This window comes from Onychomys torridus, chromosome 4 (assembly GCF_903995425.1).
Source record: "Onychomys torridus chromosome 4, mOncTor1.1, whole genome shotgun sequence".
NCBI lineage: Eukaryota > Metazoa > Chordata > Mammalia > Rodentia > Cricetidae > Onychomys > Onychomys torridus.
Genome location: NC_050446.1, coordinates 49,146,980 through 49,172,637, shown reverse-complemented (window position 1 = coordinate 49,172,637; position 25,658 = coordinate 49,146,980). Strand labels below are relative to the sequence as shown.

Below are 25,658 nucleotides of genomic sequence, written 5' to 3'. Positions count from 1 at the left end.
AAACCCACCAAGTCACACAATGGGCTTAAGTAATTCACCGTGCTAAGAACAAGGGAGTCAACTGACTTATCTCACTGTGTATTCAGCATCTCTGCTTCTTCTGGGGTGCAGTAAACATGTATACATACACACACATATACATACACAATGCATGTATGCATACAGACATACACGTTGCTGTTCTACCTGATCATCACCTTTTCCTCACTCACTCTGTCTTGTCAGGCTGCCTCTATAAACCTATACAGCAAAGTCTCACTTCCACTTGCCCAAGATGCCTACGGATAACAAAGTCAAGGAGGCCCTCATTCCCAAGGATGTGGGAATGAGGCACGGGTGCAGAAGGTTTGGTGTGCATCTGTCCCATCAGTAAGGCCTTAAGTTCCTGCCTGCCCAGGCTCCTTCCTAAGGTCTGGGATCCCTGGAATTCCCCAGTTTGCCAAGCTGTCCCCAAATTGCCTTCTGATGGGTTCCTCCATTCCTTCAGTCCGTCACAGCTGATTTATGTTACTTGTAACCAGAAAAGTAGCTCACCCCAAGGTCCTATCCATGCCATCTCCTTGAGAGGAAAGGGGGGCTGAAAACTGCGTAATACACATGCCCTTGCACATACGTACCCTTGAGGATAGAGCCCCACCCATTTTCTTACTCAGGGCAGGAAGAGCCTTGGCTTCCTGAGACATTTTCTCCAGCCATCCCAGAACAGTCCTCATCAGAATCTCCTGCTCCTAAAACATAAGGACTAAGCTTTTGCGGCCAAATGTGGTAGCCACTAGCCTCATGTGGAATGTAAACTTACAACAAGCACAATTAAATCAAACCAAATTTGGTGCATTGCAATTCCAATTTTAACTTAGTGGCTATTGAACTTACGTAGATTGAACAGTGGTGACTAGACTATTTCATGGCCCAGAGCCTCTCAATCCTCCTCACCTACAAGCCAAACCCTTTACTAGTTGGTTGGAACATCCCTAGGTTCTCTAGGTGAATATATAAATGAGATGCCCTAAAGGCCTTACATGTTCTAGAAACTATTAGAACTGAAAAGACCTCTTTCTCTTCTTCCTCCTCCTCCTCCTTTTAAAGAATGCATTAAGAAAATCCCTGAGAATGTTTAATATAGGTAGAAGTTCTATGAGACGTTTTATTTGGTTTTAATAAGGCCCTTTGGTTTTTCCCAGTTGAAGCAAAGATAAACCTGTATAAAATACAAGGTATTGTTAAGAAACGTTCTTCTTTTGAGACAAGATTTTTTTGTGTAACAGCCCTGGCTGTCCAGGAACTAGCTCTGTAGACCAGGATGACCTTGAACTCACAGAGATCTGACTGCCTTTGCCTCCCAAGTGTACCACCACTGCCTGGCAAGAAACATTCTTAAACTGTAATTAAAGGTTACAGAATCATTAAAATTTTTAAATAAGCTTTTAAATAAATTAATTATAACAAAAACAAATGATAAATTCCAGATGAGCCTTGGAGATCCTACTCCATATTTGGGGAGGGCGGGCTTTAAGGTCCATGTTTGCAAAGCAATGTTAACACTAACTCAACAGAATCTTGTATAGATAAGGTGATGGTATATAGTTCAAAGCTCTTAGAAGAGTGTCTGAAACTCAGAGCAGATCCATGTCCGTCCTCACAGAGCCCGGCGGGAACGGGGGAGTCTGGAGGTAGCAGGTAGTGTAAATTACATCCAGCTGTCCTAACTTTCCTTAGTCGGCTGAGAAGGGAATTCTCATCATTCTCACCGGATCCCAGAGCCCTATGATTGTTGTGTTGTTGACTTTCTTCTCTTCGCCACACCCCCACTCCTCTCCACCTGGGCATGGCATGAGCCTTCCCTCTGGAGCTGCTCTTTTCAAAACAAGCCAGCACTATGAAGGCTCTGAGTCCCTCTTAATGGGGAGATGCTGATAAATAAGGAGATGGGCACAGGCTTTGTGTCGGAGCTTTGAGTTAGAAGGTTGAGTTCAGGCCCAGCTGAACTCTCCCGTTCCTTTGCTTTCTCCGGCTCTAGGCTGAGAAAAATAAGTTGCGTTCAGTTGTGGTTTTTATTTTCCTTCCAGGAAATCTCAAAGGTCTCATAATGATCAGCATGTATAGAGTGAAGAGAGCATGAAGAGCCCCTGAATATGTTAATTTTACTTTACAAAACTGAAGATGAGCCAGGAAGAATACATAATATAGGTAAGACTCATTAAGCTGTCATTACTTGGAAATATAGTTTCCAGGCAAATAAACACCCAAATCTCCCTCTTGCAGCTTCCTCTGAGTAATGCATTCAACTCAAATCTCCCATCCTCACACATTCTGTTGACTTCAAAGAGAATTACGGGTGAGCAAGAAAACGAGAATGAGGTAGGACAATTATAATTTTGAAAAAGGAAAACATGGCAACAGTGATTGGGTTGCTCAAAAAAGAAATAAAGAGACAATCTTTTTGAATATGCTTAATTGCTCAAGAAGGGCAAAGTGTTTTGGGGTCGAAGTTTTTGTGGCTTTAGAAATAAAGCAGAACTGGAAAATATACTTTCATGTCTCTTCTAAAATCGAGGTAAAATTCATTCACAAAATTCACTTCTTTTATTCAATTTAACATTTTGAATGCTTACGGTACCAATGCTTACCAACTGGTTGGTCCACAACATTATTGAAAAGTTGCCATAAACCAAACGCAGTCTTGGAGCTGTCTATTGGACTATTCTTAGAATTTCAAGTATTGTATCTTTGTTTTAAGACAACGTTATGTAATGGGAGAAAAAAAATCAGCTGAGTGCCTTTCTGAGTGCATGGTTTGGGTTCCATTTGTCTTCTCTGACACCCAAGTTGAAGACTGATTGACCTTGTAAGGTTTTATGAAGTGCCGATTAGTCATGGAGGTACTGTCCTCATGGATAGATTGATCTTTCTCTCTGTGGGGCAGGGCTATTACTACAGGGAGCTAAGTGACTTCTCACTCTGGGGCCAACGCGTCACACTGAGGACTGTTACATAGTGAAGCCACACTCCATGTTTTGTCTCTTTTCCACACGCCTGCTCACCTTTCTGCTTCTATCATTTAATGGCACAGTGCAAGGGCTTTGACAGATGCAGCTCCCTGGTTCCCAAGACTTCCATCCTCCAGAACCGTGAGCTACGTCAACTTCCTCTCTTTATAAATAACCCAGTGTTGGCGATTCTGCTATCGGAATGGAAAAGTGGACTGAGACACTGAGGTAAACTGGCTTGTATTGCATAGAGTTAGTAAAGCCCAAGGACAAGAAAAGGCGGATGTCTGTCTGCACGAGGGAACATGCTGGTGTCTCTGAGTCTGCTAAGAGTAAGAAGCACAGCACTGATTGAGCTGCGACTTACCTGCAGGAGATGGAAGGAGGTAATGGCCAGGTACATGTGGGCTGTTTCTGAGAGCTGACACTTACCACAGCAAAGGATATTGGGCCACCAGGGCAGGGCAAAGCTGGGTGTTTGGCATAAAAACACAGTGCATCATAACAAAGTCATTTAAAACCGAATCTAGAGGGGGAAAGGAGAAGAGATTACATTTGTAGTCATCTCTATGACAGCAAGGAGATCTATCTGTTTGCTCTTAAGGGTTAGTTTAGGTATGCTCTTCTGGGTATGGGTGCCTTTATCTGCAATTAGTGATGCAGACAAAGCTTGAGATCAAAATTTAATTTCTCAGGACAATGAACAGAAACATTTTTAGAAAAAAATACAGCCTTGTATGAACAGCACTAATCACTTAAGCCACAAATAATTTTTTTTTCTGTGCTAGGACCTTACAAACACTAGGCAATTCTATCATGAGCTATCTATCTATCTATCTATCTATCTATCTATCTATCTATCTATCATCTATCTATCTATCTATCATCTATCTATCTATCTATCTATCATCTATCTATCATCTATCTATCTATCTATCTATCAATCAATCTATCTATCCTATATATGTTATTTGTATGTTAAACATATTTGCATATTAAAGAATTATCCCGGGCAATAGCACAATGCTGAGTTAACACACAGCCATCTGTCTATTTTAGAGCATCTTCGTTGCCATGTCTCTTTTCTTTTATCTTTGTTTTCATCTCTTTCCAGAAAGAGGGATGCAGGCGAGAGGAGGCTAGAACTATGGGGAAATGGAGACCGTAAAAGCACAGAATGGGAGGGCACAGGGGATCAGCCGGAACCAATATGATATGGCCTGTGAGCCGCGCCGGAAGTGACAAAAGCCACCAGCGGATGAGAGCGGTGGCCTGCTCTGTGATGGGTAGGAAGGGATGGTGAGGGAGGGAAGGCTTGTCTCAGGACAAGCTCTGGTTACTTCATCAGTGAGATGCATGGCGTGTCCTTATTGCAAGGATGGCATTATCCAGGCATTCTTGATGGGAAAGCATGTGTTGACGAAACCTAAAAGCCCCAGAAGGATCTTTACTGAAACTCAGAACCCAGGATGCTTTTTCAACTAAAAGAGAAAGAGGAGAGGAGTGGGTAGGGGTGGAGGACCATTACCAGCCAAGACTTGTTAAACTTTCTGAATAGAAAATCGTGGGAATGTGAAATTTGAAACTACATTTCCAATGTCTTTAGTGATAGTACGTTGCAGAGTCTGAGTCTATGGCTAAAGGTTTAATCACCGTGTGTTCATCATTTCAGTATATTGTAAAGTCATGGCGCCATTCCTCAGTGTCGCTGGGCACTCTCCATTGGCTCCTTACACTCAGCCAGAGAAGGTGCCAGAAAGAAGCTGTTTGGAGCTTATTTTTAAATAACAGAAGGCACACTGTTGGTCTGATTTTAGGTAATGCTTGCTTTTTATGCCACCCAAGAAGGCCTGTGCTGTATAGTCATTTAAATTCTCTTTACTCGCCTCTTTATTTCTGTGATGCCAGGGATCACACATGTACTTGCTAGGCAAGTACTCTAGCACTGAGCTACATTCCCAGCCCTGCAGGACTTTCTGAATGGCTAAGGCAGAGATTGGCTGTGGGTTCTTGAAGGTTGAGGAGCTGGTCACAGCCTGACCAATCACCCAGCACTCTCTGCACCCCCCGACCCCCCCATGTTTAGATTTTTTTGTGACAGGGTCTCTCTACATAGCCCAGGTTGTCCTGGAACTCACTCGGTAGATCAGGCTGGCTTCAAACTCACAGAGACCTACCTGCCTCTGCCTCCTGAGTGCTGGGGTTAAAGGCGTGCGCCACCACATCCAGCCTCACATTTGAGTGTGATCTTCCCTCTACTCACGCACAGCAACTCCTGAAAATTTATTTCAAATGATCTTCTCCTAGACAATGCTTTCCCAGTAATCTGATGGCTGATGTTGGTCACAGCAGTCAAAAGGCTAGCAAACTAACAGATCTTAAGTAAGAAAACTGGTGGTCTGGTACATTAGGAGGATGTACTGTCATATCCAGTGGTGTTTACTTCCATAGTGCATACAGGCTTCACTGTACCCCTACATTGTAGGTCCATAAATTCCTTCCTTCCCACTATATCCATATTTCATGTTCCTGAGCTAGGATTATTTTTGGTGTCTGCAACAGTAATGGGGATGGCATAAAAATCAGGAAAACTGCAGTGGATGAATTATTATATTAATTGATAATGTTAGCCTCATCTCTAACATCAAACATCAAGGGATCAGAAAACATATCCTGCATGCTAGCCATCAGACTCAACGATTCCTAGTTTCAACCTTTTTTCTTTTCTTTTTCATCTAAGGGTGGGGCCGGGACCCAGGGCTTGTCTGGGCTAGACTTGTGCTCTACCACTGAGATATGTCCTTGGCCTATCCACTTTCTTTACTGATCCAGATCCTTACCTCCTTAAGAAGTAACCAAAGAAAGGATACCTTTGTTTCCCTAAGTATTGTCTTACAGATTCTTTCTTTAGATACAATAAGGTATGAAGAAGCCATACTACACCACACCACACCACACCACACCACACCACACCACACCACACCACACCACACCACACCACACCACACCACACCACACCACACCACACCACACCACACCACACATATTGCAACTACTAATACATCAGACTCTTCCTTTGGGTCACTACTCATTTTAGAAAAAAAAATGGAGTTTCTTGCATTATTTAATGCTACATTCTGAGCCAAAAAAAAAAAAAAAAAAAAAAAATCCTACCTACATCTTTCTGACCTCTGGCCTTGGAACTTGGTTTATTTGGGTTACCAGTGCTTCTCAGAGGGACTTTTTTTTTTTTTTTTTTTAAATTCCCAGCAAAGCTTTCTCCATTTTTTTTTTTTTAAAGATTTATTGTGTATACAATGTTCTGTTTGCATATATCCCTGCAGGCCAGAAGAGGGTACCAGATCTTATTACAGGTGGTTGTGAGCCACCATGTGGTTGCTGGGAATTGAACTCAGGACCTCTGGAAGAACAGCCAGTGCGCTTAACCTCTGAGCCATCTCTCCAGCCCAGCTTTCTCCTTTTTGCCCAGATATTTTCAGCTCTTTCCTGCTACTTTGTTTTCAGACACCGGAAAATCTGTACCCCAATGTCTTAGCCTGTCCCTTCCCGGGCCCATATGCACACAGAGGATACAGCAGAGTCCACACTCCTTCCTTGCTTCTCTGTTACTCCTAACTTTGTCTCTTTGGATAGAAGGCTTTGTCAATAACTCTAGATACTGGTCCCCAGCTTTCCTTCAGGGCCACTTCAAAGTCTAAACTCTGTGTGACATTTTCCCAAGGCATCTTAGTCAGAGCCCCAAAGCACTGAGCACACCCTGCCTTAAATTCAAGTTATTTGTATATTTCCTCATGTCTTCTAGCACATTCTAAGCTTCTTTAGGGAGTGGAAGTGATCGCCTATGTATGTCACCTAACACAAGGCATCCATCTTAGTATCTACTGGACCAACTCAACAAATCCTGCTCTAAGGAGAACAGGCCTGGAGCCTGGGACTCTGGCTTTATGTCAATTACCACCCCCACCCCTACCTCCCAGTTCATTTGCTGTTTTGCAAAATCTCAAATAGTCAGTTCATAGAATAAGGCACTGGGGGGAGATGAAGAAGTCAGTGGCAACATATTTATAAGAACTATATAATAATGGCTTCATCTCGAGTATATTAACAAGATCAGTTGCTAAGTATATTTTGAGCTACCACTAAGTTTCTGAGATAAATCTGTGAGTTTCTTATGGTGAGAAATGTTCTCCTGTGGAGGTCACTGCTTAAGGCATTAACACACAATATCATTCAGAGAGACGGGCAAGTAGCCTAGGACTTTTCTAAGCCTGAACTGGCAGTGTATCTCTGTGGTACAGCACTTGCCTAGCATACGCAAGGCCCTAGGTTCGATCCCCAGCATTGTAAGAAAGTAAAAAGAAAAAGTTGTTGTGAGCTTTCTTTCCACTTCATCCACAATGTAGACATGATAGAACCCTGGACTCAACTCACTCATGAGATTTATCTTGTTCATGCTCAATGCTGTGTCTTAACAGCACAAGGCCTCTTTGCTATAAGGAAGCTTATGTGATAGAACTTTATCACCCACAAAAGATATATTGTAGGGCTGACCCTCAGTACCTCCAAATGTGACCCTATACGGAAACAGAGTCTTTGAAGACACGGCCAAGTTAAAGTGAGTAAGTAGTGTAGGTTCTAATCAATGACAGTTATCCTTTAAACATGAGACACTAATCATGGAGATAGATAGGCACAGAGGGAAGACCATATGAAGACATTGCCAATAGGACAGTACTGGGGTAGTCCATCCACGTGGGAAGGAATACCAAAGATTTCCAATGGACATCAGAAGCTTGGAGAAAGGCATTGGAACAGACTCTCTTCACAACCCTCATAAGGAAATCAACCTATTATCACCACCATTTTGGACATCTAACCTCCAGAACTGTAGGATAATCAGATGCCACTGTCCTGAGCATTGGCTGTGAGAGCAGTTGGCAATAAACCAATACAGGGGTGTTTAGTTACACTCTGAAATAACATTCCACAACCACAGAGAGAACCATTTATCCTTGAGGTCAGCAGCTTCAAATGAATAGGACTTGGGTTTAAATGTCAAACTAGTAGACACTTTTGGGGGCATGGGTGAGACTGAATGACATTTTAACAGATGTCTACGAGTGAACGACTTCTCCTAACTACTTGAATAAAACCACACCACCGCTGGGGATAGGTCAGCTCCACCCCACCCAGGGACACTCTTTAAAAACGAGTGCACATATGTGTCATTATATATGATATGTGTCAGTATGCGCCTTGGCAGCATCTACTGACAGTGACCTGGGGGGTTTTGCTCTCACATTTCTACACATGGACTTAACGGGCACACAAAACTCTTGTGGATGCATACCTGTTGCTTCATTCAAAGATGGCTCGAGGCGTATTGTTTCTAAAAAATGCTCTAAGATTTTTTCAGGTGTTCCCTGACATCACAGTATACCTGGGCAAGAAATAAAAAGGGCGTTCATTAGTTTTGCACGTGTGAGCATTCACTGGGAGATATAAATTACTGATGTATATTTTTGAAAACGGAGATCCCAGGAAATCACATGGACTACTTGGGACTAGTATGTGCTCTGTGGTGGGGGAGACCATGTATGCTGCCTAAGTACACAAGAAGGCACTAGAAAAAGTCAATAGAAGCAGTTACTAAAAATGTTCTTTCTCTCCCCTACGTGGAGCTAAAGGAGTGTCTAAGGGGACAACTCCCACAACTGAAGCTGAGGGACATAGGCCTTATTCCAAGGGAGAATGACAAGTAGTATAAAATCCCCGGGGCAGGGCAGAGCAGGGCAGGGCAGGGCAGGGCAGGGGGAGCTGCTGAGGAAAAATGATGGTGGACTGGGTTATCCAGACATGGGTCACTCATAGGAAATGTCACTGACACACTGGATCTCCTTGCCGATTTCTGGAATGTTCTGCCTTTTCCAGCTGCACACTGCTACATGCTTTGGAAATCAGCAAATAATAAAAGAAAAGAAAACAAAACCCCCAAGCACTGGCGAGCAAACAAACCCAGAGAGCATCATGAATGGGAAGTAAATCATAACTAGAAAACTATATGTAACTTATGCAGTGCCAAATTTGAATTATTTTAGGGGGCTGCATTAGTCATTACTTCCAGGGATTCAGGGTGCTCTCCAACCCACAAGAGAAAGTATGCTTTTACAATTCAATGTTAGTTAGAGTCCAGACAGTGGCAAACAGCCAATGATAGCTGTAGGTGGGTAGAGTGCATGAAGGGGATGTGGCTCTCCCTCAGCCAGAACTCAGACCTGGCCTTCCTGCTTGGCAAAATGACAGGAAAGGAAGCCAACAACGCCAAGAACATTCTCTCGTGTTCGGAAAGCAGCGACAGAATGGAGCTCAGAGGGAGCCCAGCTCCCGTCACCTCCTCACCAGTGTGCTTTTCTTGCCTGTCTGAGACTGTGGAGGAGGCATGGAGAGATGGCAAGAGCATCTGCAGCATGAGTAGGGTCTGACCTCCTGCCTGAGGGACAGAAGAGACATGGCAGCACAGGACCCCGAGTAGACAAAAACAGAGAGAGGGAAACAGCCCTGGAAACCGAACTCGGGGCCTTGTGTGTGCTAGGTGAGCACTTTGCTGCTAAGCCCTAGCTGGAGTATATGAATATCTGATTCACTAGATGAGCTCCCAGAGGAGGAGCATGTGGCCACTTTAACCAGGAAATGGGGGTGGTGGTGGTGGTGGTGGAGAGCTTTCTACACCTGCCTGGAGTTCACTAGGTCCCGACAACTGAAATAGGTAACCCAGTTGACTCCTGCTAGTCAACACTGCCTCTGCCTCTCTCTGCCTCTGCAGGTGGGGAAACTGTTTGGCAAGCCTTAGAGAATGCTACTGTGTGTGGCTATTTGTTGGTTTGTTTTGCTTTGTGTGCCTTTACAGAAAGATGCTCCGGGTGGAGAGAGGCCAGGCCTGGCTGCCAGGAGCTCATTCTAAGCAGGAAATTCTCCATGTCATCAAGAATCTTCCTCTTTAAGGGGGCTTTTCTGTTCTGTTTGGAAAGCAGTTTGTATTTAAATAAGACTATCAATGCATTCTTTAACTGGGCACTGAGTGAGTGGGTTACTTCCCATGTTATCTGGGGAGCAAATCCTAGACAATGTGGCCCTTTGTCCGAACTTTAATTCTGAAGCAGCTTGTGTTTACATTACGGTTTCCCTTGTTTGGACTTCCCTTAGGCCAAGTGTTCTGCCTGCTCACATAGACTAATGACCCGCTAGCAGGCCATACAAGCTGTCACCCCAATAGAGAGCAAGTGTCTTCTTTAGGTTCTGCCTGCCTGGCTAGTCACACCCCACAGGATCTTTCTTTGGTCCCTGACTCCCTCTAGTGGTATAGCTTTGTGGATTCCTTACCTAGCTAGTAGCTCCATAGAACCCAGGAGTTTGGGCAGAAGACTGAAGAAAAAAAGAGGGCATGGACACTTCTAGATGGCCCCAGTTTTACCTAAAACATCAGGTTCTGGCTTTCCTTCACAGCAGATATAGACAGGTGCCTACAGCTTGAGTCCTCATTACGTGCAGTCATTCGTGCTTGGGACCACCATATACTGCCGGTTTCCGGCAAGGAAAAGCTACCCCTGTTCTTGGGAAAAGCACACCCCCGTTGCTACCCTATACCAGCCAGCGGGTTGTCCTAAACCTGTGAGGGAAAAATCTTTTCCTAACACCAAGTCTGCATTTAGAACAAGCAAAGCAAGGACCAGGGGAGGAGGAAGGGAAAAGCAGAGCTTCCTGTGACCAAGTTGGGAGTATTGCAGTGGGAAACCAGTTAAGGGAAAAGGCAGAGCCTCAGCCTGGAACAGGACAGTCATTTTTTGAGTTCTTGTCTCACTAAATCCTCACAATCCACTGCCCAAGACATCCCCCAGAGGGGATGTCACAGTGAATCCATCATCACAGCTACTAACTTGATATTAGCATCGATGCCGCACTCAGTGTTCAGTGGCTTGGGCCAAGTCAGGCAGTTTTGAAAGCTTAATGTGTATACATCAACTTAGCTGGATTTCTCAGTGTGGGGGGGGAAGTAAATCAGAAAAATAACATTATTGCCACCAACATGATGATGTTCTCTGAGTTCAAAAGGAACAATTTCTGCAGACAGATACCCTTGATCATATATTTATCTGCAGACATAGTTGTTGGCATGTTCTCAAAGTTGATGAGAACATCAGCCATAAATTTTACCTACAGGGACCGTCTTTTTTGTTTGTTTGTTTTTGTTTTTTGAGACAGGGTTTCTCTGTGTAGCTTTGCGCCTTTCCTGGAGCTTGCTCCGTAGACCAGGCTGGCCTCAAACTCACAAAGATCTGCCTGCCTCTGCCTCCTGAGTGCTGGGATTAAAGGCGTGCACCACCACCGCCCAGCTCAGGGACTGTCCTTTTAGCTCTGGTCAGTCTTGAAACATGACCCCTTGAGAGACCGCTTTCTGTTCTTCAGGAAGCTGGCTGTATGGTGCATTGTTCTGTACTCAGTGAGTTAAACTTCATAAATAGCTCCCTACAAACATGCACGGGTACATTATCTTTGAATTATATAAGAAACTTGGACTGGATGACAGGACACAAATAGAAAATTGATATGATACTAAAATAAATGTAAGACACACAGTGTCTTCATCTATATCACCTTTTGTTCAACTTTTCATTCCACTGAATTTATAAATTGGAAGGCACCCTCAATAGAAGACTTGTAATAACCACAGGCTTTTGATTTCTCCCTCATGTACAGAAGAGGTAAAGGGAGGTGTCAGGGCATCTCCTGATCAAATGTCCCAAAGTTGAGGGGAATTTTCCAGATAGAACAATTTTCCTGAGACATGGGACAGTATTAAAGAATGCAGTCATCTGCAAAATCATCTAGTTATAAATAAAGATTTTGGAAGTAGCAGAAACCTTCACATACACACACACAAAATTGTTGTTGTTATCCTCAGTAGTCTGTAAAAAAAACTGTCCAAAAAATGGATAATAGCAGAGATAATAGAGCTGGGGCCATAGCTCAGAGGAGAGTACTAATCTAGCACTTTTGAGGCTCTGGGTTCAATCCCTGGTAGAAAAAGAACAGATAAAAGCAAAGATAATTAATAAATAATAAAGAGATCTGGAAGGTTAAGTGTAGAGTTTTGTAAGTGAAAGAACAGATTTTTACACATTCTTTTTGATGCCACCCCCTTTAATTGGTTCGCAGCATTCCCATGGAGTGTTGAAGATTCAGTGTCTACCTACAGTCATCACTCCCTATATAATTTGGTAACAGCATGCACATTGATGCTAAAACATGCAGCTGTTCAAGTCCCTTATACAAACAGCATAGGATACATCTACTCACAGTTTGCTCTAGATTACTGATAGTACCACATATTTACTGAAAGTCAATGTGATATAAATAGCTGCTGCTCTGTATTGTATAAGAAATAACCATAGGGGAAAACACATGGACACATTCATATGTATCCCCCACTCTCTGAGTATTTGGGACCCATGGAGCCAGGGACCCCACTACTCTGTTTTGATACTGTAAGCTAGAAAGTGAGAGGAGCAGAAAGCTGGTCCAGTTGAACTTCCCTTTAAGGCAACAGTTCTTAACCTGTGGGTCATGATCCCTTTTCATGGGGGGGTCACATATCAGATATCCGATATACCAGATATTTACATTATGATTCACAACAGTAGCAAAATACAGTTACAAAGTGGCAATGAAAACAATGTTATGGTTGGGGTCACCAGAACATGAGGGACTGTACTCAAGGGTCGCAGCATCAGGAAGGTTGAGACCCTCTGCTTTAAGGAGTCCCATGGGAGTTCTGAATCCTTGAGTGAACCACTTGCCCATGAGAGCTGAAATGCCTCCATCCCTTAAAAAGGGGTTGTTGTAAGGATTAGATCAAATTTGCAAAACATACTGTGCTTATCTAATAATATGTTTCTCCCTGTCTTCTTCTCAAATGTGTTGACTTATCCAGATGAAAACATCTGAGTCATAGGCTTTTAGTCGAAACAATAGGAACCCATCAGTTTGGGTGAGCGCTCTGATAAAGGAAACCCCACTTGCTTCGGCAACAGAGGGAAGTGCTCCTTCAACATATTATTTGGTGATGTTGCTTTAGCAAACAAACACTCATTCGCTTTTCTTATACACAGACTGAATCCTCACTTAAAAATCCGGAAGCCCTGATTTCCCAGAGCCTCGCTTCGAAGTCTCTCGTCTCGTCACTCAAATGTTGGTACATTTCACGCCACCGTCTTAGGTAGGAAGTCACAGCAAAAGCCAGAACTGAACCCAGATGCCCTGGAAATGACTGGAGTTAAACAAGCAACCTAAGGAATGGGAAGCGAAGTTCCCACTGGATGCTGGCAAGAATAAGTACCCAGGAAGCCAATGGGGTAGCTCACGCTTTCCATTCAAAATCAGAGTTTTAGCCATATTGCATAGCCACTCTAATAACAAGGTGAAAATGCTGTATGAGAAACCTCCCTGGGACATTCAAATACCATAGCTTCTCATCACTGGGGCCTGTGCCCTGAGCTGCCTGGCATGCCTCCTTGCATTGTTCATGCAGGGTCCTCTTCTTGAAGCTATTATGGATGCACAGTGTGGAGGGAGACGCTTCGGAGAAGGACAATATTCTCTCTGGCATTACTCTACACAGCACCAAGCTCAACGCAGTGCCAGAAATGGATACATTATATGCCACAAGATGTGTGATTAGTCAATAGAGAGAGAAAAAAGTCATACACACTGCCATCTTCCACAAAAAAAAAGAGAGAAAGAGAGAACATCTATTGTAGAAATGATACCATGTGAAAAGGTTAATCATAGTCTGGCAATTACAGTGTTGGATGCAAACATACTTTTGCTGAGGCTGTGAGTTTCCTTGATTGGAAGCTCTGCTCCCCGCTGGGACCTTCTCCAGCACCAAGACATCTTGGTCATGTTCTTTAAGTCTGACTGTATTCGCCTCAACGTCCTGCAAACACAAATTATACCACATACAGATGCCGCCGTTCACTCAGACAATGACAGAAATTTCCAGTGCTTCAGAAACTCATTTGGCGCTTGTGATGTTAATTGTCGCGTCTACAAATTAAGCCATTTTCAAAGTCAAGGGCTGGAATGGTCAGAGGGAGGACCAGATGAGGTTTGAAGCATATGAATTGAAAATTCTGCTTTTACCGTAGTCTTAGAAAAGCTCTGGAGGAGCCTGGTGTGGTGGTGGTGCTCTGAGAAATCTCTGGGGGAGGGCATGGAGCAAGCAAAGAGTGAACCAGAGGTGTTTATCCTTCCGAAGAATATGTGGCAAACAGAACAGAGCTTCAGCAAAGTCTTTTTCTGTGATCCTTAGGAGTGGCAGCATTGTCTAATTAAACAACTGTTTTGTTTCGATTTTGATACATGTGGGATGTATGTGCATCCATGCTTCTTTGTGTGCCCTCTACTTGTGCAAGTGTGCATTCAGAAGCCAGAGGGCTACACCCCAGCTAGTTTTTGAGACAGAGTCTCTCACTGAACCTGGAGCTCTTGGATTCAACTAGACTGGCTGGCCAGCGGGCCCCAGGGGTCCACCTGTCCCCCACTTCCCGGCACGGGGAGGGGGGAATAGATGGCACCACTGTGCTTGGTGTTTCAGGTGAGCTCTGGGGATCTGAAGGCAAGTCCTCATGTTTGCAGAGCAAGCTCTTTCCTGACTCAGCCATCTCCCAAGCCCACGCAACAAACAGCTCTTTAAAAATCAAACCGGAGTGTGATACAAGCCCTCTTCAGTTGTTTTAAGCGGCTTTATAAATGATGTCAGTGATAAAAACCATCCAAATATGACTCAAATGATTTCTTTTCTTTTCTTTTCTTTTTTTTTCTTTTTTTTTCTCAGAATGTAACCACATTGGTGTAAACTTCAGAATTAGTCAAGTTCACTTAAACCTTAATATACATTAAAATATTTACTCTGAAAATTCCACTACTTTTTCTTAATATTTTGTCTCCATTTTAAATGAGACTAGATAACAATAAAATCATATTCCTATGACACCTTCCCCTATATTATTCGGTGGCATAAATTTTATTATTGCTATTTTCATTATCATTGTTATTATTTACAGGGTCTTATATATCCCAAGCTAGCCTCAGATTCCCTATGTAGCTGAGGCTGGCCTTGATCTTGTGATCCTACAGGCATGCGTCTACCTCTAAAGGCTGAGCTGATAGCTGTGTACTACCATGCCTGGCTCATACAGTACTGGGTACTGAACCCAGTGCTTCAGGCCTGCTAGGCGAGTACTCTACCAGCTGAGCCACGCTTCTAACCCTCTCAATGGTATGAACTTTAACTTTCTCTGCTTTGTGACCAAGTGTGTCACCAGTGTTGTAAGCAGAGGGGACTCAGGCATGTGGAAGGATAGGGACAGAGGAAGCTTGTCTGGGGCCAGGAACCATTTTTTTTTTTTTTTTTAACATCCCACACTCTTACAGATACCTTAAAGAGCTTTCTGGGGCTCTTCCTCAGAACTCAACTCAGGTGTAATTCTGCTGCTCCTGCTCCACCACCCAAATCATTCACCTATTTGCCAATATCTGCAACAGCTTTAGTTTGAAACAGTTTGAGATAAAGCCCTTGTTTGTTTGTTTTGTTTTTCAAGACAGGGTTTCTCTGGGTAGCCCCGGCTGTCCTGAAACTCACTCTGTAGACCAGGCTGGCCTCAAACTCAGAGATCCACCTGCCTCTGCCTCCTGAGTGCTGGGGTTAAAGGTGTGCGCCACCACTGGCTGGCAAATGAATATACTTTGTTGGATTACTATAATAGGCATTAATTTCCATTAACAAGCACTCAGTAAATCAAGAGTCTGACGGTAGGAGAATGGTTCAGACTTGGGAAGAGATGGAACGTGGACCATAGAAAAGACCCTGGCAGAGGGAAGCCACCACTCTGCTGGACAGCAGGGTAGAAGAGGTCATAAAAAGGATGTACACGAGACCAGCAAGAAACTTCTTAGACTTTGGTATTTTGCTAAGGTGACTGCTATTATTGTCCATCCATATGGTCCACTATAGGCATATACAGAAGTATTTGGTCCAGCAAAATATTTGGTGTCTGCACCTGGTCTCCAGAATGTACACCAGCACATTGAACATGCCTGTTTCACAACAAAGGTCCTTTGTTCAAGTATCTCTTTGCCATAGTCCTGTGGGATGAACAATCCTCCCAAATCCTTTTTTATTCAAGAAGGGGAAAAATAGGATATCCTTCCACCAAAGTTTGTTCTCTCAACTTACCCTCAAAATCCGGTTGAAATCTTCCTTGTCGACTCTTAAGAAGTGACAGTTATCTTCTCGAAGAACAATGGAAGCAGCTCGTGGGGCATCATTCACGAGGGCTAACTTGCCAAAGTCATCTCCCTCATGCAGGGTGCAAACCACACCCTGGGGAGAGCAGGACATTCAGATAAAGTGCCTCAAACACCCTCCTTCCTCTCCCCTGCCCCCCAAACACTGTGTATATAAATGGGTTGCATCTAGTATTATCTAATTAAATTAAAATGGCTCAAGTTTTCTGTCATAGAGTAAATACAGTCAATGAATGACTGAGTGTGATAACTGAGAACATTTATGATCAAAGATGAAATTATGTCTTTTCTACGTATGGTCAGGATGCCAGGGTAACTTAAATTGCAGCAGCATTTGTTACTACTTCGAGGCACACTAGCAAACGCAGTACAATAACGTTTCAAGAAGAAGAAGAAAATATATATAGATATATACCTTGCCATAAATGACTACATTCACTGATCCTTTTAGAATAATGTACCAGGAGGTACCTTCTTCCCCCTGGTTAAACACTAGACAAAAAAGATAAAGAGACTTAGGAGAGGAACAGAAGCACATCAATACAAATTACAGCTTATCAAATCGTCACTTCCACGTCCCCAGAATTAGGCATACAGAAAATACAAAAAAAAAAAAAAAAAAAAAAAAATTACCAGCAAATCCTAACTAATTCAGGTGGAATATTATTGTCTTCCTATGGAACATAAAAGGACAAGAGGCTGTACTATTTGCTCTGCCCTGAAAGACAGGTTTTCACTGGATATCAATTTACCCAGCAATCCATTTCTTAATGGAATGCATGTTTCCCCCACAATTCATAAAGTGTTGTGCTATAGGAAATGGGTTTTAAAAGTGACCAGACTGGTAATGTGAAGTTTGAAAACATGCAAACTGGTCCATAGCACGTTGATAAATATATATCTACGCATATGTTTTTAATTGGTTAGAATGATAACCAATATATCCAGGGTAGCAATCACCCTTGGGAGGATGAGAGAAGAGCAGAATAAGGAGGATCATGAGGTAGCTGGAGCGCACAGTTTCATTGTTTGGAAAATATTTAAACTGGAGTAGAAACAGGAGTGTTTGATTAAAAAAAATAAAATATTTTAGTAGTCTCTGATTCATCCAAAACATTTAAATACTTCACAATGCAGTGAAAACAATTTGAATGAAAAGAATTAAAAGACCAGTAAAAGTAAGTTAAATAGAAGAAAACAATTAAAGAGGTGAAGATTAAAAAGTAAGAAGGTGCCTCTGAAAAGGGGATGAGTGAGTCTCTTGCTGGAGGAGGTAACAGGGCTGGAAATAGTGTTCTTAGTGACCGAAAATGAGACATTTTGAGATACAGTTTTTAAAACTCATTTTGATTCTCTGTTTCATATTTCCCCTTTATTTTTAACTATTGTGATGTAGTTAACAAACAGCAACATTTCCCTGGAAGTTTGTTTAATTGGTGTCCATTAACAAAGTGTTCTGTGTGTCACCAGGCTTAGGAAGCATCCGCTTATAGCTAGCCATCATTTTCTCTTTGGCATGGAACCCCTGAGAATCTTTGGCATGTGATTCATCTTCTGATTCTGCCACAGATTAGACAAGGGGGCATTTCCTGGCCTTAACCCCAACTGTTGAAGAAAGATTTTGTATGACTAATGGGAAGTGCCAGCTTTGGTAATACTGCTTGCATCTATTAATATCAGAATTTCTTGCTTCCGGGTATGATCACAGATCAGAAGGACAGTTTGAATTCTAGAGGGATGCACCATATGATTAATACTTTGTCAGTATCTGAGGCAAAGAGGTCCTCCTGGGCTTGGAGCCCATGGTGCAAGGTGAAGAAGAACATGAAACACAAAACTTTAACCATAACTGTAACAAGAAATTTCATAAGCCAAATTAGTTATTTTTTTTTTTAAGTTAATTTAAACTTGTTGTGACTGGGTCTTAAGTAGTAACCCAGGCTGGCTTCAAACTTGCTATACAGCCAGGTATGACCTTGAACTTCAAACCCTGCTACTTCCATCTCCCAAGTGCTGGGATTACAGGTGTGAGCCACCCTCCCAATTTCGTCCCCTAGTCCCCTGGGGTTATGCCGTGCTAGGGATAGGAACCTAGGGGCTATTTCACACATGCTAGGCAAGAGCTCTGCTAGCTGAACTGTTCCCCCAGCCCCAGCCCCAAATTAGTTCTTCCAAATCCAAGTCACCAGAGAAGCCCTGTCAAAAGAGCAAAGACTTCATCCCACCCATTTCGACACTGTGTTGGACCAGTGCGGTAGAGAGCCAGCAGGACTCAGATGGGCAAGTGCTAACATGTGGGGCTGGAAAACCACCAGACTTCAGATTGACTGACACATGCTGGAACAGTCACAGATCCAGGAAAACACAAGTGTCAAGTGACATCCTTCCTGGTTGGGGCCACCAGGGAGAGTATGGCATTGACCTTGAACAGCAGACGGTGTGGCCAGGCCCAGAGCTTCATTAGTGTTCTCACTTACACACAGTTCCTCCTTTGGCATGAGACTCAAAAATGAGAACACCCGCTAACTCCCGTTTCACCTAGAAGGAAAGAAAGAACGTGGGCAGGTGAGGGAAGGGGAAGAGACTTGTGTTTTGTGTGCTTCCCTGTTCACTGTGGTTCCCAGACTCACCTCAAAGCTGTCTCTCTCACCTTGTTTACACAAATTCCTGTCATCCAGAACTACTTTCACTAGACTTGCTGCTGGGATCTCAAAGTCTATACTAAAACAACAGAAAAGCTCAGAACATATTCCCACCAGGCAGCCCCTTGGTGACATTTATTTATTCTGTGGGGTGACGGCATGCCGTGGTGAACATGTTGAGGTCAGGGAACAACTCATGAGAGTTTGTTCTCTTCTCCCACCACGTGGGTTACTGGAATGGAGTTCAGGTCCTCGGGCTTGTACCTACGCTCACGCTGAGTCATTTCTTAGGTTTGGATACCGCTTTTTGTTGTTGTTCTGTGATTCATTTATTTATTTTATTTTTCTTTGTGTGGACAGCGTTTGCTTGAGTGTATGCCCGCGCCCCGCAGCTTGATCAAGAGACGCTCACCGTGGTAGAAAGATAGGATAAGGCTTTGATATGAAGGAGTTCATCATAGATCATTTCTAGGTCATCCACAGTTCTCTGGCCAGGTCTGTAAAGAAAGATAATAATGAAACATGTTGTTACGCAAGCTTCAGATAAGGAAATAGAGCCAGCGGTCAGTGACATGTTCAGGGATTTATTCTACATGGAAAGATGTTGACTGAGGGAGACTATGTGCCTCAATAGTCCCTCAAGGGACTAGGAATGAATGGGGTCACTAGTGGGAAGGACATGGGGGGAGTCGCATGGACACAGGCCCCCATCCCTTCCAATCTCAGTGGGAGGAGCACCTGTACAGTCATTGGTTAACTCACCCGGCACTCTGTAGAGAATTGTAAAACATTGTCTCTTTTTACATCCTTAGTCAGTAATGATAAAACTTGCCTCTTTCACACGAGGGATACTTGGTTGATCAACCTGGCAATGGATTCACAATCCCTAAGCTGCGGTGTGGTATTTTAGCCTAACAAAAGGGTAACACGGCTGATCTCACTGTTCTAAGACTATATGTCATGCTGCTCCCAGAAGGCTCAAATATGAAATGATTTTTTTTTTTTTTTTTTTTTTTTACCCAGCCCTAAGGAGGTGTATCCATGGGGTGAGAACAAGACAAACCACGGTGTCTGGGAATTCTAAGAGAGGGAAAGAGAAGTACGTCCACATAAACTGTGCTCCACGGACTACCACTGTCTGTAAAGGGTTAATGATTTGTGTTACTGTCTTTTTTTTTAATTCTGAAGCTCAGAGCTACATAAAGTTAGTAATGTACCTTTGATGTATGGAGTAAGGAGTCATTGTTAACATAAGAAGACTGAATACATTCCTGACTGCCTTTTGTGTCTAAAAGTGGAGCCCCTAATGGCATTCAATAACATTAATGATAAGTTCAGTCAGTAATTTGGGGTTTTTATTGTTCGCTGCAGTATAAGGAAGCCTGACTAACAGGTTCTTGAAAGTTATAGCTGGATGCCGAGAAGTCTAGGAAGTTCGGAGAGAAACGGTGTGCACTGACACTCACCAGCTGCGGGGTTGAACAAGAATGGCCCCCCACAAGCTCATATGGTCTCCAGTTGGTAGAACTGTTTGGGAAGGATTAGGAGGTGTGGCCTTGTTGAAAGAGGTGTGTCACTGGGGAGTGGGTTTGAGGTTCTAAAAGCCTGTGCCATTCCCAGTTAGCTTTCTCTGCTTTGTGGACTTGTCTCAAGATGTGAGTTCTCAGCTACTGCTCCAGGGTCATGCTTGCCTACCTGCGGCCATGCTTCCCCCACCATGGTGACCATGTCTTCTATCCCTCTGAAACTGTAGGCCTCAATAAACTCTTTCTTTTATAAATTGTGTTGGTATGGCATTTTATCACAACAACAGAAAAGTTACCAAGACACCATCCCTTTGACATCCCACAGAAAACCAGAGATAATTCCTTCTTGAGAGAGATGTGAGACTCACGTAATCATCACGCAGCATCAGTGGATGCTGAGGTACTTACATAGCTATTTGTGTACGTGGGAAACACAACCCAGCAACAGGCTACCTAAAACTCAAGCCAAAGTGAAACAAACTTCAGGTAGGGTATGGTGTTTAATCCAGTAACTGACATCTGGAACTTAAGTCAGTTGTGGAGTGTTTGGAGCCACGTTGTAAGTATGCCGAAAGAGGTAGCTGCATTAAATAATTTTGCAAACACACTATCACACAAGGTAAGTGGCAGGCCTACTTGGAGATAGCTGGGGGAAGAAAACATCATAACTTACACATGACCTTCATGAGGATAGCTTTGTCACAAACAAAAGAATGCTATGCCCTTGTTACAAAGAATCAAAGGAAGACCTGTTTATTAATCCTGACTGCACAAATACAAAATCCAGGACTTGGGAGACACCAACCACATTAATTTCCTGCTAAGGATCATCGCTGAAGGACACAATAGCACACCGGGCTAGCGTTCAGTGGTGTCACCTAAAGAGTGCAGACCCTCGAAAGATGCTGAAGAGAAGTTGGGGCCACAGGGGTGCCAAAGGAGTCAGGCCCTCTTAGCAAGTGCCCAATCTACCACTTGACTTACATGTGGGGATTTAGAAACGAGTACCCTTGGGGATTTAAAAGTTAATCCTGTCACCTCCATGCATCTACGGCCATAGAGCATCCATGGAGGAAAGCTCAGGTAGGCATAATACGATTACTGCTCTTCAGTTGGAGGAGAGCCCTGCTGTTCCTGCTTCTTGTCTTTGGTTGCAAATAGCACACAGTAGCTCCTAGATGCTTGTCTAAAGTCAAAGGAGTGACTGGACCACCTCACTTCCTCTGTGCAGATGGGGCTGCAGGTGGGGGCACAACCTCAACAAGAGCGATTTACAAGTATCAAGTCAGCTCTAAAATCTTGACTGGTTCAATATTGGGGTTAGGGGAGCAGATCTCTGGGGTGTTTAGGGATATTTTACATAGTGGCAATATGAAATCTTTATTGCTTCATTCAGATGTCTTTTTAAAAATTTAGAATTTTAAAATTGATTTAGATTACTCAATTTAATACATTAAATTATTTAGATTTAAATACCATCTGTAGAATTTACAGGTCTCATTACAGTAAAAGTAGTTACATTTCATCTAGAATATCAAACATGGTGAACTGTCAGATCTTCAAGGAAATGTACTCAAAATCTGTCAGTGTTGAGCCAATCAGTCTTAGGACCTGTGTGGGAAGGGGGTAAGGATGGTGACTGTCTTTGAAACATGCTCTATTTGTTTAGCGTCCTACACTAGGGGCCTACTTGGGTTCGCTTCTGCCCACTGCTTTGCCACGCCCCCTTCTTGCTTTCCTAAACCTGGCCTTCCCTTGTCTGCTTTCAGTGGTGGGCTCTGCCACCAAGGATCTGCTCTGTTCACTCTCCCTGGGGAAAGGCCCCAGCTACCATCTGTAGCCCCGGGATCTAACTCACCTCCAGATGGCATCCTCTTCTGCCCTCAGGTGGTTTCCTGACCACCATCAGTGTCCATACTTCTTTAGCATCCACTAAGGCTCTTTAAAGCCTGGTCTTGAATTACTGTTCTAGATTCATCTGTCATCGTTGTCTGCCCCAGCCATCTGCACACTGCACTTCCTGTCCAGAAGACTTCTCGAAGCTCCCTTTGCCTAGGATGCTTCTTTCTGCCTCAGGCCTTCTCGCTTGGGCTCAGCAGCCTTTGTCTTGCCAAGGCTGGATTGTTGTGGTAATTTAGAACACTCTTGGAGCAGTGCTGTTTGCTTAACTGCTCCTACTCTAGACTCTTCTCAAGAGAAGCAGTATCAAAAAGGCATTGTGTACTAGACTAGACACAGAAACTGGAGTTGAGGTCTAACCTATGAACTTCCTATTTCCCCAACAATCGAGTGGCTTATTTCTGCATCTGTAAGATGGCAACCTTAAGTATGATGGCTGTAAAGGCCATGTGACTGAAGGCCCATGAAATACTGCATATATGGAATATATCACAAAGGTAGGAGGCATTATTATAAGGGCAAGTTTTCATCACAGCTCATAGGATAGATGGAGTTCTTGAAATTCACGATGGACTTAGAGGCGATACCCGCAGAAACATGGAGCAGCTCTGTGGCCTGAGCAAGTGGGGTTGTGCTTGGTGATCTTTCCACTGGGTAACACAAGGTGCCCACTGCACACTCCAGCTTGATTTACACCGTGGCAAATGGTAACAGCTGCCTTCCTTACCTGGAGTTTTGTTCTCTGTAAATTCACATGCCTGCAGTCAGCTGACATCAAACACTATCAGATGGAAAATTCCAGAAGTAAACAATTTACAAATTCCAAATAACTCCTAGTAAATTATTCTGATTGCTTATTATTTCTAACTTATATACTAGATCCTATTATATATATGTATATATACATATATATGTATATATATATGTGTATGTGTATATATATGATGGATGATACCCACCCTCTCTCTCATGCACACAAACACACACACATGCATGCACACACACACACACAGTTGGGTACCATCTACAATTTCAAGTATCCATGGAGCATCTTAGAACATATCCTCTATGGGCAAAGGAGGTATTTTAATTCTCAGGAGAGGGAGGAAATTAGGTGGAAATAATCAATCTTTTTCCACAAATGATAGAAAAATGTATATCCAGAGAGTTATGACATGCAGCCAGTTACTCTGCATCAAAGGGAGTGTGGGGGAGGGATGTGGATGAAGGTGACCAGGTAAATAGCACCTGTTGAGCTAGCTTTTGTGGCCAGGGTTTCGTCTGTGGTATGAACGGCCTAGTGAGAAACAAGCAGGTGTGACCACCAAACCCCGTAGTGAGCTTTACCAGAAGTTTCCAGAATTCTTGGAGAGTAGGAAGCAGACAGAAATGGACAGGGTAAGACTGGGAAGTTCTGGAGCCTGACATCCACGTAGACACTGCCATGGGAGATAAGCGGTGGTACAGATGAAAGCCTTATAGGAACTTGTATGAGGTGGGTCTCAGTAGTTCATCAACTGCTCCCTACTCAGATTGACTGGACTCTGGCCCATTCCTGGCCTTCACCTACCACACTGAGCAGAAGACAATGACAGAGTTTACCATGGGAAGAAAACCTATTCTCTGAGATGATGTCCAAAGAGGATTCTCAGGGTGGCTGAGGGAGCCTGGGAAATGTAGACAGAGCTAATGGTTTCAGAGACACACAGTTGAGAAAGGGCCAGTGGTTGTCCCAGGAAGGGTATGAAATGGCCTCAGGCTGGAGAAATTCTCTTTGTTTTGGCAATAAGAAGGAAGTAGAGGTGTGACCTCTCTGATCTCATATGCCTCTCATAAAGCACAGCCTGCTGGGAAGAAGCCTAGCAGAAAGATCCACCTTTCTGCTTTCAGGAGAGGCTCTCTGGGGGTACCACTGGCATACGGACACCTGTGTGGCAGCCTGCTCCAGCCTTGGTCATACATCTTTAGCAACCAACCCATGGAAATAACATCTTCTGCAGGGACTGACCAGGTACTGTGGTAAAACATGTGCGGGCCCTTGAAACCAAACCAAACAGTGTCTCAACACAGGCTAGCTTTCAAATGAATGGGAAAAAAAAGAAAGGAATAACATTCCAGTAACAACAACAACCAAAAAACCTCTGTGGTCTGAAGTGTTCAATGAAATGACCTGGCAGGTCGCTGCCGTTTGGCGACAGACCTAGCCTCCCAGGAGTTCTTTGGTCCTGTTTACAGCAAGTGCTGAAATGAGGTAAGAGGAGTCAGCACTGTAGGGAGATGTACCTTTTCAAAACTGAGTCTTCACAATGCACACAATGATAAAAACATTCCGAAGAGATTTGCCCAGAGCCAAGACCCTGTCCCTCTGGGGCCTCCACGTGTCGTTAGGATTGACAGTTGAGGTAAATACTAGGGAGAAGGCCAGATGGAGCTAAAACTCAGTCTAGTCAGTCTGTGCCCGGCTAAGCAAATCAAAATGTGAGTCCTTCTCCTAGCCTGAGTGTACCTCAGTGTCGGCTATAGAATAACAGCAACGCACCGGGCTGTTCCCAAGGCCACCAGCTCAGGGCTGCTGTGCCATCTAGCACCTTTGGGAAGGTTCGTCTCTCCACTCTTGCTGTCAGATGGAGGCCCTCCCCTTGATCTGCCCCAAGCCCTCAAAGAGCACCCGAGAACATCTAAAACTGAACCTTCCCTACCACAACCACTGAACAAAGTCATATTTTTAAAAGCGGGTCTCTCGTAGCAAACAGTGGCATTAGGTACCTTTCATGCTTTGGTCTTTATGGGGGTGATGGGGGGGAAATGGAGAAGTGATCCTACAAATCAGCCCCCAGCCTGTTCAAACAGTAATGAAAGGGTCCCAAGGACTGAAGGCAATTTGGCTTTCAAGAGGAAAAGGAAACGGGGGTGATGGGGGGAGGAGATAACTCCCATGGACCTTCAGAAGAGGAACCTACAAGGCTGGAAGTGAATTGACTCTCTGGATGCTCTGAGTGGCAGCTGGTGAATGTACCTGGTCTTTACTTGTCCCTCTCCAGATGTCACAGGGAGAGATGTTAGGCATCCCTGCTTCTTTACAAACCTGCGTGGTGCCACATTGATGTGGATTTGCTGGATCCCGCTGTGGAAAGGCCTAGTTTTTGCAAGGGCTGCATTCTGGCAGCAATGTCTAGTTACAGACAAGATAATAAATGGGGATGGAGGGAGAAGCAGTT

At 43.7% G+C, this 25,658-nt stretch overlaps 1 protein-coding gene across 4 annotated transcripts in view; it reads right to left on the bottom strand.

Moving 5' to 3' along the window:
• The window catches only part of Rapgef4 (Rap guanine nucleotide exchange factor 4), a 269,226-nt gene that overhangs the window by 45,033 nt on the left and 198,535 nt on the right, over positions 1-25,658 (bottom strand). For 2 of the 4 annotated variants that reach the window (XM_036183312.1, XM_036183313.1), the window contains 8 exons: positions 19,428-19,512; positions 18,851-18,911; positions 16,789-16,865; positions 16,303-16,449; positions 13,882-14,001; positions 12,260-12,271; positions 8,359-8,431; positions 3,435-3,513 (listed from right to left, as the gene is read on the bottom strand). In XM_036183312.1, the coding sequence (XP_036039205.1) occupies positions 3,435-3,513; positions 8,359-8,431; positions 12,260-12,271; positions 13,882-14,001; positions 16,303-16,449; positions 16,789-16,865; positions 18,851-18,911; positions 19,428-19,512 (654 nt within the window). Of the gene's footprint in view, positions 1-3,434; positions 3,514-8,358; positions 8,449-12,259; positions 12,272-13,881; positions 14,002-16,302; positions 16,450-16,788; positions 16,866-18,850; positions 18,912-19,427; positions 19,513-25,658 lie in introns of all 4 variants that reach the window. The other 2 variants (XR_004944679.1, XR_004944680.1) reach the window with 1 other exon arrangement.